General features: G+C 33.1%; 2 protein-coding genes across 12 annotated transcripts in view; one reads left to right on the forward strand and one right to left on the reverse strand.

The window, feature by feature from the left end:
* The window catches only part of Unc-115a (actin binding LIM protein Uncoordinated 115a), a 46912-nt gene extending 37101 nt beyond the window's left edge, over positions 1 to 9811 (reverse strand). For 10 of the 11 annotated variants that reach the window (XM_074172594.1, XM_023163497.2, XM_023163495.2 and 7 more), the window contains exon 1: positions 9602 to 9811. In XM_074172594.1, the coding sequence (XP_074028695.1) occupies positions 9602 to 9605 (4 nt within the window). In that variant the 5' untranslated portion in view covers positions 9606 to 9811. The remainder of the gene's footprint in view (positions 1 to 9601) is intronic. The other variant, XM_023163492.2, reaches the window with a different exon arrangement.
* A 2550-nt stretch (positions 9812 to 12361) lies between these two features.
* Positions 12362 to 14472, forward strand: part of Vps13D (Vacuolar protein sorting 13D) — a 71307-nt gene continuing 69196 nt past the window's right edge. The window contains exons 1-3 of the mRNA XM_074172600.1: positions 12362 to 12515; positions 12569 to 12730; positions 13305 to 13495. Of these exons, the coding sequence (XP_074028701.1) occupies positions 12637 to 12730; positions 13305 to 13495 (285 nt within the window). The 5' untranslated portion in view covers positions 12362 to 12515; positions 12569 to 12636. The remainder of the gene's footprint in view (positions 12516 to 12568; positions 12731 to 13304; positions 13496 to 14472) is intronic.

Below are 14472 nucleotides of genomic sequence, written 5' to 3' on the forward strand. Positions count from 1 at the left end.
ATCAACAAGTAAAATTATGACGTAATTTCTACTTTTTTATTTTCATTTCAACTCAATTTTATTTATAATTACAGAATGTGCGATATCATTTTTCTTTTAATCACCTTATAAATTATATTTTTATGGGAAAAAATATTTGTGGTTTTCTACTTTTCCATTTTTACACAAAAAACGTCCAAAATTAGGTTCAAAATAAACTCTTTACAAAAATGTATAGATTATGCACGAAAGTGAATTTCTGACACAAATTAGAAGAAAAAACCCTTCTAAAACATAAACTTTGTCATGAACATTGAATTTCATTAAAGAAACAACTAGGTTTTGAACAAAAGTAATTTTTTGAGGAGGAAACTCAGTTTTTTATCGATAATTCTCATATTTTTCTGATTATGGAAGGTGAAAATACCCAAAGAAAGTCGATAAAAAAACTATTAGGTAGTTTCGAAAGTTTGGTCCGTTTTAACGTCATGTGTTTTTGTAACACCATATCTCAAATACACACATCGGAAAAGTCTAGGGATATTTTTATAACATACTAAATATCATAAAAATAAATGCATGAGGTCGTTTAATATCGATTAAATTGATACACTCGACCACCCTGTAGATTTCTATGGGTTGAACAAAGCCTGCAAAAACGGTAACTAATCTTTTATCAAGTTTTTTACAAAAACTGTAGGTTTTCGGCTAGAATGAATAATCTGAAAGTGTCGAGTTTGTACATTCTATGCAGTTCTTGCTCAGCAATTAAACTGGAAATATTGTGCTTTAACATGGAACACCATCACTTACCATTGGCTGAGATGAATAGAGCTGTAGGGCTTCTTCAAGGTGGCATGCGACAAAATGATGTAGCTCTTCGTTTGGGGGTCTCCCAAAGTGTTATCAGTCGATTGTGGCGGCGTTTCCGTGAAACTGGCAGTCCAGCCGAACAACATCCAGGGCGAGGACGCGCTACAACTGCAGTTCAAGACCGATTTTTGGTCTTAACCGCAAGAAGACAACCGACAATCACAGCACCTGAGTTGGTTAACGTGTTGCAGCAGACGCACCAGGTAACCATTGTTCGTCAGAAATCGACTGCATGAAGCAGATCTCCACAACAGAAGGCCACTTAGATGTCCACCTTTGTCGAGAGGCAATCGCGGTGGAAGATTAGAGTGGTGTCAAGAACATCAAAACTGGGATGCAAATGATTGGGCCACAGTTTTGTTTACAGACGAATTCAGATTTGGATTCCATCCAGATTCTCGTCGAGTAAGACTGTGGAGACGACCTGGAAATAATGAACGTTTGAGACACGTCCAGGAAGTCCACACATACAGAGGTGGTACAGTAATGCTATGGGGCGGAATCATGATCGGCGACAGAACCGATCTCGTTTTTCCAAATCGCTCCCTCACAGCTCGACAGTAACTCGACACCATTCTTCTACCTATCGTCCGTCCGTTTGCTGGTGCTGTTGGTGAAAACTTCCATCTAATGCACGATAATGCTCGTCCACATGTCGCGCGTCTAGTGACTGACTGGCTCACCAACGAAGGAGTTGATGTATTGCCATGGCCAGCACAATCACCGGACCTGAATCCCATCAAGCATGTGTGGGACATGCTTCAACGAAGAATTACTCTGCATATGAGGAACATTCACACAACGTTTCAATTGAGAGAGCGTTTAATCGTTGAATGGGCAAATGTACCTCAACAGACATTGACAATCTCATTTTGTCGATGCACGGTAGGTGTAGGGCCGTAATAAACCAGCGTGGAGGCCATACTTTGTACTGATTCCAATTTTTTTGTATTATGATTTTTTTTCGGGGTGCCAAAGAAGAGCCATATTTTTTTTAGTATTGCTTATATGCGCACTCAGTATTTTTGACCATTTAATAAATTTTGTTGTAAGTTACATTCGTTTAATAATTATCCGTCAACTTTTTTCCCTAAAGCGATCTAAAAAAAAATTATTGCCATTTTTAAAAATATCCCTAGACTTTTCCGATGTGTGTATTCATTCTACTGTGTCGCAGTACTGATCGTTGGAGAATTTTGTACTGCAAACATTAATGCTTAATTTTTCCCCCAATTTTATTTTTTGTCTCGTTTTAGCTTAATACTATATGTCGTTAAGCGAATTTCGACCAATCTTTCTCTACGAATTCAAATTGAACCAAAGTGCAACCGAAACAGCCGAAAAATTAAACAGACATTTGGCAATGATAGTGTTAATGCAAACCGACGACGGTTTGCGAAATTTCGTTCCGGAGATTTTAGCGTCGAAGATGAGCCCCAGTGTTCAACCTACAGTAATCCAAGACGAGGGTTTGAGGACCTTGGTGGAGACTGACCCATCACAAATGGTGCGTGGGATGGCGGAAGAACTAGTCGTCAGCTCCCATGCGGTTTTTTATGGTCTGAAATGTATTGGAAAGGTCAACAAGCTCGAAAAGTGGGTGCCCCACGATTTGAATGATCGAGTTCCGAAAATTGCATTAGCAGAAGTCGGCACAGGTCAACAGAAGAGGTCCGATCCTGCTCCACGACAACGCCAGTCCGCACGTTTCACAAATCACCGTCCAAAAATTAAACGAATTGAGCGTCGCAGTTCTGCCCCACCAACCATTCTCCCCAGACCTTTAGTCGACCGACCACCATATTTTCAAGCACTTCGATAACTCTCACCAGTAGAACCTTCGCCAATCGGGATGAGGCAAAAACGGCCTTCGTCGGCTTCATCGAATCCCGAGCACCCAATTTTTATGCTGACGGAATTAATCGACTTGTGTTATAATCTCTCAAAAAATGTCCACCTTACAATTTTTTTTTTTTATAAATTGGTTTAAAAAAACAATTATTATTATATCTACAAATCATATGAAGTCCAAATTTCGATTTCTAGCAGGTCTACAAAATTAGCAGAATAACCCCGCTGCAATAATACTCAATGAGCTCCAACTTTCTTTTTACTGGCCCTGAACCTGGCCATAGAATAAATAATATTCAGGCAAGGGGGAGTTTCATTCATATCGCACCATACTATTACTTCTCTGGTACTAGTAACCTTCGAACTGGATAGTTAATTTAAAATAATGGATCTTAATTAGGTAATAAAACTGAATCCAGGTTTACATCATCCTGCTTTGACACACTGAGTCACCAGAACCGCTATTATGTAACTTTTCTTAAGGCAAAATATATAATGATACAGCTAAACTAGTTACTTGTTTTTGTGTAAAATAAATGATGGAATTGCAGTCGATTTGTATTTGTTTATTCCTGCCCATAAATAGCGTTTCTGACAAGGCTAATTAAAATGAAATTTAAACTCCATATCATATAGTGTTTTTCATGAAAAGCATCCATCTGAAAATTGAGGTAGAGAAGTAACACTAATAATAATAATAATAATTATAATATTAATATATTTCAAAAAATGCTCTACATTTCATAAAGAAAACATCAAACATAAAATGAAATGTCACACAATTTCTACATAAAGGTTTATAACTTATCTAGATATTCCTGAAGTAAATAAGGTTCTAACTTGATCAAAAGCTCTTTGACACCTAACATTTAAGGTCTCTGTGGTAATTTATTGAAAAACCTTATAGACGCATAGGATGGATGCCTCTCTGACAATGTCAATTTGTGAATCGAAAAAAATATATTCATATTGCGCTTAGGATTATTATGACTTGGTCTAGCTTCCAAAAATCTACTTTTATTTTTAAGTAGGTATACTACACTTTCATAAATATAGATCGCATATACTTTCAAGATATTATCTGCCTTGAAGATTCCCCGGCATGACTGAAGTTCAGTTTAAAAATAACTCTCATAATTCTTTTTTGGATAAGGAATATATCAGAGGTATTACTGCTGCTTCCCCAGAATATTATACCAAATTTAAGTGAAAATTCAAAATTCGCAGAATATATAATTTTTAGTGATTTTTCATTGAGGTATGAGCCAATAACTCTGATACTGTAACATATTTGATTCAATTTTTTTCCCAGATTTGTAATATGCTTATACCAATGCAAGTGTGCGTTAACATATATACCAAGAAATGTTGTTGAGTTCTGAAATGCAAGTTCATTGTTTGACAGATTAATTGTACTTGGTGTTTCAATTCTTTGCTGTACCGTTCTAAATAAAATAACATTCGTTTTCTCACCATTCAGAATCAAATTGTTCTTTGAGAACCAGTCGTTTGATCTGTCTAACAGATTTCTCGACTCTATAAATAAGTTTGGATAGTTGTGACTTGACACTAACAGGTTTGTGTCATCAGCATAATTGATGATTTGAGAAGTTTTACTGTCATTATTTAGGATTTCTAAAATATCGTTCATGAAAATAATAAAAAGTATGGGACCGGTTACACTTCCCTGTGGGATGCCCACGGTATTTTCTCGTGCCTCGGATTTGAATATTTTTTCGTGTTTCATGATTTTAGTTTTTTTGCTGACGGTTTGACAAATATGATTCAAACCATTTCCAGATATTTCCTCTAATTCCATATCTATCCAGTTTTGCCAATAAATATTTATGATTTAAGCAATCATAGGCTTTTGATAGGTCCAAGAAAATACCTAGGACTATTTCATTATTTTCAAATGACTGAATGATTTTCTTAGTGAACTGAATTATTGCCGTTTCTACTGATCTTTCATTTATATATACATGTTGATAAGAACCTAACAGGTTGCACTTTTTCATAAATTTCATGACTCTATCACACACGGCCATCTCAAAAATTTTGAGAAAGATGGTAAAACGATGGTAAACTAACTCGTATTTCGTCATCACCACAAGTATGTTTGTTTTTGATTTTCTGTGCCAAATTCTTTATATCATCTTCGGTTACAGGTTCAAGAAACATTGAATGTGAATTATTTGTGAAGTTACAAGTGAATTCAGTTTGATTTAGTTTCTCAAGTAGTTCAGGTATAATGTTTAATAAAAATTCATTATATCGATTAACCGTGTTTGTTGGATTCCCTTCAAATACTGGGTTTGTAGCTTCATATTTGCTTACTATATCTTTATGAATACTCCACATACATTTCATTTTATTATCAGATGTTGTGATTTTTTCTTGGTAGAAATCTTCTCTTTTCTTTTTCAGCAATTGATTGTACTCTTTTTTTGTTGCACTGTAAGCTCCTCTCAAATCAGTGTGGTATCTTGATTTAGTAAGCAAATTATCTAGCCTATTTTTGTATTCTTCAACTTCCTAATCTCTGACGAAATTTTTCTTTTTCCTTTCCTGAATAAACCTCTAAGGGAAACTTTCATGGAACATTCTCAGGAATGTGTTTATAAAATGGTTCCATTGTTGGTTAATGTTCGATTAATGTGTTTTTATTTTCCTTAGAGAATATTCTCATGAATTTTTTTTTCACCTGGTCATTCATTTACCAGGAAACTAATTTTTTGTGCAGTGTGATCAGATATTGAAGTCTGCAAAATATGTGTGGTATAATCATCTTTTATATTAGTAAAAATATTATCAATACATTTTTTTTAAGTTGTAATTCGGATATTCTCATTAATGGTGACAATAAATGAGTAGGAGTTAAGTAGACGGTTCATTCTATTGATGTTTTTTTCATATTGGAGACACTAATTATATTTTTTTGCACTTTGTAATGTATTCCGGTTCTGACGTAAACAGCTACATCGCCATGTTCATTTTCACCACGACAATAATGGGAGGTTGAAGTGAAATTTTGGATTCCATAGAGTTTTAATTGCCACTCAGTTTTCCAGTGTTCTGTCACTGCTAGGAAATAACAGTTGTTATGCTGACTTAATAATGCGTTCAGCTGATCTACACTATTTCCCATTGATTGAAGATTTTGGTGAATAAGACTGATTTTCTTTTTTCCAACAGATGAGGTGTTGTTAGGGAGCTCACTATTTAAAAATCCCGATTTCTTTGGTATCAGTGATATTTCTGAAAATCAAATCGTTTAAAAGCCATGCTTCTGGGCCATGTAGACTGGTTATAAACCACATCTTTGAAACGTTCGTTTACTCCAAATATGAAGCATTTATTTTGGTTTTCATTAGTGGGCAATTCTTTTAAGGCACCTTTAAGGCAATCTAAATTCTCAACATTTTCAGATATTTTTTTAGTGATAGTTCGTCTGATTCTGTACAAATACAACCAGACTTTCTTTTCTACTTCGAACTTATCATTGCAGACATTTTCTCAAATATTGTGTGCTGGTCTTCTGTTTGTTCTTCTCCTGTAAGAAACCGTTTTGAAGTCATTTTCAGGTCTATGGCCATATTCATTGTTGGTGAGGTTAATAATTTCTTGCATTTTTTCCAGTTTTGCATTCTCGATTGATACAATGTTTTCCACAGGTGAGTGACTATACTTTTCATCTGACTGACTGGGATTCTCTTGAAAAAAACCAGACGTCTTTTTAGTGGTATGTATCAGAGAGTTTGTTATTGCTGCAGTACTATATATTTGTTTTGAGTTTGTCTTTATTTTTTTGTCAGTTTCAATCTTCATTGATTCGACTTTTTCTGATAATAAACTATTGTTGATTTGCAACAGCTTATTATTTTCCATTAGTAGATTATCTTCCTTTTCTTTGAGGAATTGATTCAGCATCTCATTTTCCATTCTGAGTTTTATATTTTCATTCAAATCCTTTCGATTCAGACCTTGGTTTTGGGTTGAAATCACAGCAGTTAATTCTGCTGTCACAGATTTTTATACATTTAAGCTTAGCTTTTGCAGCACATGATACATGATAACAATTTTCACATTCTATACAAGTTAGGTACCTACTTATTAGGTTTGGTTTGACAACATTTAAAGGTTTTGTCAGTGAGAACACTCAATTCACATCTGACTGTGTTGCCACTATCGAAAATACGTACTATTAGGACGTTGAATATTAATTACAATTGCAACGGATTATGTGAAAACTAAAATAAACGAATTGTAGATGAAAAGACAAGTGTCAGATTTCAATAAGCTGAGACCGTAAATCAAGCCATGAATGAGAAATTAAAAAAAAACAAAATGTTTACTGGCACTTGTTCCCTCAATAGATTGTAAGTGATAAAAATCTGAAAAATAAGTGAAATAATTTGCAAGTTTATAAATATACTTACTGCAATGGTAAATTCTAAGATCATTCTGATAACAAAGATCTTGTTAAGGAAATTGAGGAAAAATGATTTTCTATACTATGTTGGATTATCAATTTTGTCCATTGTAGTTTCTGGATGTAATCATGTCTGAAGTTCGAGTTGAACCGGGTCTGAAATTTTCAGTTGTTCAGTTTTGGCTTTGAAATAATTTTCAAGAACAGGAGGTCTTGATCTGCCTACTCCTTAGGTAGAGGGAGGGTAGGTAGTGGAAAAGGGAGTGTGACTTCCTTTTCCTGAAGTGTGTTCTGTAAAGTTGTGAGAGTGGTAATTTCTGTGAATCATCTGTTTGTTGAGGCAGTTAGGAGGTTTTTTCAATTTTAACAGCTTTGCGGATTATCCTGGTCTGGAGAGTTTTTTTGGTGGCAATGGTTTTGGTGTTTTCAAAGCTTAGTATATGACCTATTTCAAGATGGTGTTTGAAGAAGGATTAGACTGAATCTCATGTTATTAGTCTCAGTTACAGACTCTTCTGTTGGTTCGGCCAATGTATGTTGTGGAGCAGACGGAACAGGTTATTTGGTATATATCCTGCGCCTCTTTGGGTACTGTATCCTTAGATGTTTGTGAAAAACTGAGAATTTGATTGTTGGCCGTGACTACTGCTCTTAGTTGTGTCTCTTCAGAATTCAGTCTTCTTTTTCGGTAACTCCATGAATATAAGGAAAAAAAGCTTCTGGGTGATCAGTCTGTTCATTGGGTAGTTTGGGATATGAAGTATGGGTTTACTGAAGTTGGATGGATTTGGGAGTCGGGATAGTCGTTACCAGTTGAAATAGACATTAACCCAAATTTTTCCAACTTTTATTGTACTATAACAGAAAAATGTATCCAATATAGCAATACAAGATAACCTTTTGGATTACCTGAAGAATATTAATAGACTCAAGGGATTCAAATTAGATTATATCAATGTTGAACTACGAGAAAATTTAAAAAAATTACAAAGAACTGACGAACATATCCTTTCAACTATATAAAAATTTTCCTGATAAAATTTCTTAAATGGATTCAATTAATGTGTCTTTTTGAACTGGAATGTTCCCAGTTCTCCAAAAAAATGTATTAGTTATTCCCATTCACAACTGTCACACCTCTGACCAATTTCTTCAATACCATTTCTATTGTAACTTATAGATAAACTTATTAAAAAAACTAAATATATCTGTCTCTCTGACAGAAATCAAATTATCAAGGTAACAAATAAATTATAAGGCTAGGCCTTATCTTATTGTTTATATATGTGAATGATCCTCCAAATATCAATATAATAGGAAAAAATACATTATATACATATGTTTTTACTTTATGGAGGTGTAGAAAAGAAAATTAGTGAACACCATTGAAATCAATTTAGAAAAAAAATATTGGTGTGATATTATGTTCAAACTTCACAAAAACCAACATCATATCGTTCAGATTTTTGCACGAAATCATTGCAGAATAATACCAACACTGCGCCAATTCACTCCTACAAGTTATTATTAGTCATCACCAAAGAGATGAGAACAGCTGAAAAACTGACTATTTTTTATTATTGTATTACATATACTCACTCATAATATCTATGTACATGAGTCATGAATGTTTAGCAGTCAGAAATAAATGGAAAACATTAATTCTTACAACTTAAAACTTACATTTTGGGACTTGACTGGTGCATTGAACACCCTGCATGCTCCACAGAAAATATTTTTTATCAAACCATATTTAGAATTTAGGTGTTCACTACCAAGATCATTTTAGTGAACTAATAATCATAACCCCACAAAGTCCATCTAGAAGAGCGAAATTGAAGACACTAATGACTTCTTATTCGATATTACCAATAAGAAAGTCTTGAATTGTATGCATTTCTGAATTTTTCGACTGTAATGAAAGTGGTTTCTGTATGAGATCATTTATTTATTGCATATTTATCCTTTTCTATATCAGTTACTAAAACCATAGTATTTATTATCTTCATACTATGCTAAAACTCAACTCTTTTTCTACTTTAACAAGTGAAAACAGAAGTATGTCTAAGATGCAGTAAACAGTTTTAATTTATGAAAAAAGAAGTGAAGGCAAGAATAGTTTACTAACTCTTCAGCATTGTTCCAAAGTTTGAAGGTTATATGTGGATCATGACCTTACAAGTGTAATAAAGATGGATTAATAAGCATGTTCCCATGGTCAACTACAAATGACATCAAGACAATATTTAGACACCAGTATCTAATCAAAAATGGATGTGATTGGGGTTCACTTATGCAGGAAAGAGAATACACAGTGAATAAAAAAATAGGATAAAGATTTTCATCCAACTATCTCGTTTCACTAATTAAGAAGAATATATGGAAGATACGATAAAACCAACTCCAAATAAAAATCACTGATATCACATAAAACTGGAAAAAGAATAAAAATATATTTCAACTTACCCATCGCGATGTGTGAAGAGGCGTAGTACTATAAAAAAAAATAGCTGCACTTGTGTTTAGAAATAAATTCACTGCATCCCAGAAAACACTATATATTATAATAATGAACCCAAAAATTCACAAAAATGACACCAAATTGACCCTCTGGTCGAATACCAAACCCAATCCAAACGTCAAACTTCGCGAACTATCAAAATGGGCGAGCCCAATGTTACTTTCAATTTTCCCCACCTCTCTTTATTGGCAGCACTACAGAGGATATGTTCGGTAGTTTTGCACCATGAGACCCCAGACTTCAAATCTTTTTTTTTTTTTTGTTTTTAATAAATATCTGCGTAAGAAATGTCCCAGAAGTAACCATCTACCTTTGTTACGATAAAATAATTGAAATAATTTATCACTGTTTCATTTCATAATACCATTGCCAATCTTCTGATAGATTATACATTTCCTCTAATGTATAAAATTATCGTGTCACAATGTTAGTAGCTACTCTCCTCGGAAACGGCTTGACCGATTTTTATGAAATTTTATTTATATATTCGGTAGATCTGAGAATAGGTTTTAATCTATATTCATACCCTTAACTGATAAGAGTGCACCAGCCCAAACATTTTTTTTAATGTTTTGAACAATTTTTTTGTTTTCATTTTCTTATGATGTGGCATTGAAAATATATATATATATATATATATATATATATATATATATATATATATATATATATATATATATATATATATATATATATATATATATATATATATATATATATATATATATATATACATATATATAATCCCCGATTTCCACCCTTCTATCACTAATCCTTTTTTATAATAGCCATTTTAGTAATTTTATCATTGTTATTCCCGCCAGGCGTCTACCGGTGTCACTTCTCAATCAGTAAACAGCACGGAGTTAGGGATGAATATTAATGTAGTTTTATCCCAACACCAAACCGTTACTTTTAACACCTCGACACGTGTTCCAATCACTAAGTGATCATCTTCAAGAGGAAGATTAAACAGTTTAATCTTCATCTGGAAGTGATCATCTTCAGAGGAAGATTAAACAGTTTAATCTTCATCTGGAAGATGATCACTTGGTGATTGAAACACGTGTCGAGGTGTCAAAAATGACGGTTTAATCTTCCTCTGGAAGATGATCACTTGTTGATTGAAACACGTGTCGAGGTGTTGAAAATAACGATTTGGTGTTGGGATAAAACTTCATTAATATGCATTACTACACCAAAAGTTTCAAACAGTGCATCACAAGTACGGAGGAGGGATGACAACGAAGCCGGTCTCCTGTCATTCCCACACAATTAGCCTTCTCTCATTCCCTAGACAGTTTTTGGCCACCATTATTGTTTATTCATCGAGCGTAGATACTGTTTGCGATGCCACCGAAGCTGTAAATTATTCAACAGAATTTTTTAAACTCATTGGATTTGCCAGGCATGCCACCGCATAATTTACAACTGAAGATTGTATCCACCACGGCTGTGCTATGGCCCACGATTACTCATTAAAAAATAATGTAACACGTTGTCGAAGCCAGGATTTTAAATGACAAGTTCCGAGGTGAAATATATTGACATCACGAATCCCTACTATACTTACATATGTGCCAATTCATTTTGAACGTGTGCAACTTCCAATTAGATTGGGATTTGCAATGATTACCAATAAGTCCCAAGGCAAAACATTTTCCGTTCGTGGCTTGAATTTGAGAATACCATGTTTTTCACACGGACAATTATACGTGGCATGCTCTCGAGTGAACAAACCGTATAGGTTGTGTTAGCTAAACATGGACTAACAAAAAATATTGTACACACCATAGCATTGAGGGATTGATATTATTTGTGTTATAGTGTTATTACTCTGATAGAAATAATGTATGTGGCAAAACAATGTTTGCCGGATCAGCTAGTATGTATCATAATATGCTATAGTGTTGTTTTTTACTGTCCACCGTCAACAATATAACGACTAGAATAACTTTAATCGAAGAAATGATAATACCAACAATTTTGACAAGCATTTAAACGAATAATCTTCATTACGCGTTGGAATGAAGAGTTACAACTGTAACAAGTTCAAAAAGATAGGCTGTTCTGAATTATATAATTCCACCATAACGAATGTTTGGAAAACAAACTGATTAAAAAAAGAATTTTTTCTATAATTCAGTGTTCATATAAAAGTATTCGCTTCGAAAGAATTTTTCTTTCGTGTAATTCAATGTGTATATGAAAGTAATTGTTTCAGAAGGGCTTTTTCTTCCAGTTTGTGCCTGGAAGTTACTTCTTTGCATGATCTACACATCTATGTATAAAGTTACTACTTTTAAAATATATTGCTTTCTTTCTTTCTTTGGAAGATTCCCAATTTTTCTTTTGTATTAAAATGGAGTAGTAGAAAATCAAAAACTTTTTTTTTTTCAAAAGTTAATCACTCCTAAAAATATTGTCCTTTCAATTTAAACTTTTTCAGAGTGTACTGCACTGGGGCAAATTATTCTGACTTAATCATTTCGGTTAAAAAAATGACGTTTGCCAAACTTAACGAATAGTGAAAAGATTATTTGTATCCCCGGAGCCATAAAGGCTAAACTTTCTAAGCCTTCTTTCCCCGGTGCATCACACTCGAAAAGAGAGCCTGTCATGTAATCAAATATTAATCTGTAATGGAAATGGCAAATACTTTTATGTTCTCTGATAAGTGTCAAAAATGTTAAGCACTTGACACGTGACCGCAACAAATTATTATGTCATATGATATTTTGGTCTATTGACAATTCTGTCTTTGCTTACTTAACCTAAAATTTACATGATAAAAAAATTGTTAAAACTGATATTGCGTTGTTTTTCTTATCAGATTTTTGTTAAGGTTAAAGTGAAAAGGTGAGTTCACCTAATGTTGCTAGAAGGAAATATATTGTCAACTTTTTTTTCAGTGGTCAGTTTCAGGAACCTACTGTTATGAAAACTTGTGAGAAAGTCCCAGGAACTTGATTGGAAAAATATGTTGGAAGGATTAATAGCATGGGTTTTAAACAATTATTTAGGAAAATATGTTCAACTGAACACCGATCAACTGAGTATAGCGCTTTTATCAGGTATACAAATACAAAATCAAATGTGAATAAGTTTTCAATTTCAGTAAACTGAAAGACATTTGACAACTTTAATATGTTCAAGGGGCCCTTGCTCACTGTGCAAAAACTTACGAGTTTCTTCTCTACATTGAATCAAAATTGTTGAAAATTTGTAGTTTTTAAAATTAATTTAATTCAAAATTGAGAATCTTTGTGTATCAAAAATGAAATTGAAGAAAAAATGTCTTCACATACTCCAGCAAATTGTAATGGGTCCTTTTGTACATGCCTTTAGGCGGGCCAGAAAATATCAGTTTTCCAATTTCCTTACCACAATGTGAAATACTCATATCACGAAAATTATATATAGACATTCAATAAAAGATAGTGACCAAAGCAAAACATTTTCAGTATGTTTTTTCAAAATGTTCCAATTCATAATAATGACTGCTGCTACTATCATAGTAAGTGGTTGAAAGAATCAATATTTCTATAAAATACAGTTTGAATTACTCTTGGACCAAGGTTTTTCAAGTATAGACAACTTTTCTGCACATTCTGATTGATTATTAACATAAATAAATTATATTTTCAGGTAAAGTAGAGTTGGAAAACTTGCCACTGAAAAAAGATGCCTTAAGAAATTTGGGATTACCAGTTATTATTAAATCAGGTTTTATTGGCAAAGTTCTTCTACAGATTCCTTTAAGACAAATTAGATCAGCACCTTGGGTAATTGCTATTGAACAATTGTATTTGGTTGCAAGTCCTTTATCAGCCAGTGGAGTAAGTTGATTTTTTTTGTTTGATAATTCTATTGTATTTTTGGTCATATAAATGATGTTGGAATCAAACTTCTAAATCATGCAAACTGTACTAAAATTAAACATTTGAGGAAGTACCTGTATAATAATAGTCATTTGAAAAGTGATAAATTGAAAAAGATCTAGAGAAGGATTGAAAATAATATGAATAAAGCAAATAGAATAAAATGAAAATGCAGTTAAAATAGTAATATGTCATTATACTTTTCTTCAAAGTGATAAAATGTAAAAACTAAAGGGTAGAATGCCAAAATATAGTTTTACAGCAATTATTTCAAAGCAATACAATGATAAAGAAAACGAAGGCTATGCTGCAGAGTATTAATATTATATACACCACTGTTTTGAACTCTTATATATTTCATCAGTGGAACTAGGCTGAACCACTAATGCATTGTTTGATTCAAGAGATCATATGGGTTAAGGATTTCATGTGGAACACTTGTATTTTTTTTAGGCTTGCTATTCTATGTATTAGTCATTAGGGACAGTTGTCATTTTTTTACAATCACACGTTAAAAGGTGAGACCTCGTTAGTCCTTAGCTCGCACAAGTTTCTCAATTTCTGAGAGTTGTCGTTCATATGGGGGCGATAGCTGAATAACTGAAAAACAGATTTTTTTAAAAAAAACAGATCTAAACATGGAGGAAATTGAATATGACGAAAACTACTCTCGAATAGGAAATAAAACTCAAAAGTGGATATAAACATCAAATACATATGGCAACTGACTAATGATGAATACACAGTAGCTAACTCAAAAAAGAGAAAAAGAGAATTGAAACTTTCTATGTTTTTTACCACTTTTATTTGTAACTAACGTTACTGCAGTTTCGTCCTATAAGGACATTTTCAAACTTATACATTAAACAAAAGTTTAATGCAGTAACATTAGTTACAAATAAAAATGGTAAATAACAGAAAGTTTCAATTATCTC

Source organism: Leptinotarsa decemlineata, unplaced genomic scaffold (genome assembly GCF_025532065.1).
Source record: "Leptinotarsa decemlineata unplaced genomic scaffold, Ldec_3_MD MMD2_tig00000133_RagTag_RagTag, whole genome shotgun sequence".
Lineage (NCBI taxonomy): Eukaryota > Metazoa > Arthropoda > Insecta > Coleoptera > Chrysomelidae > Leptinotarsa > Leptinotarsa decemlineata.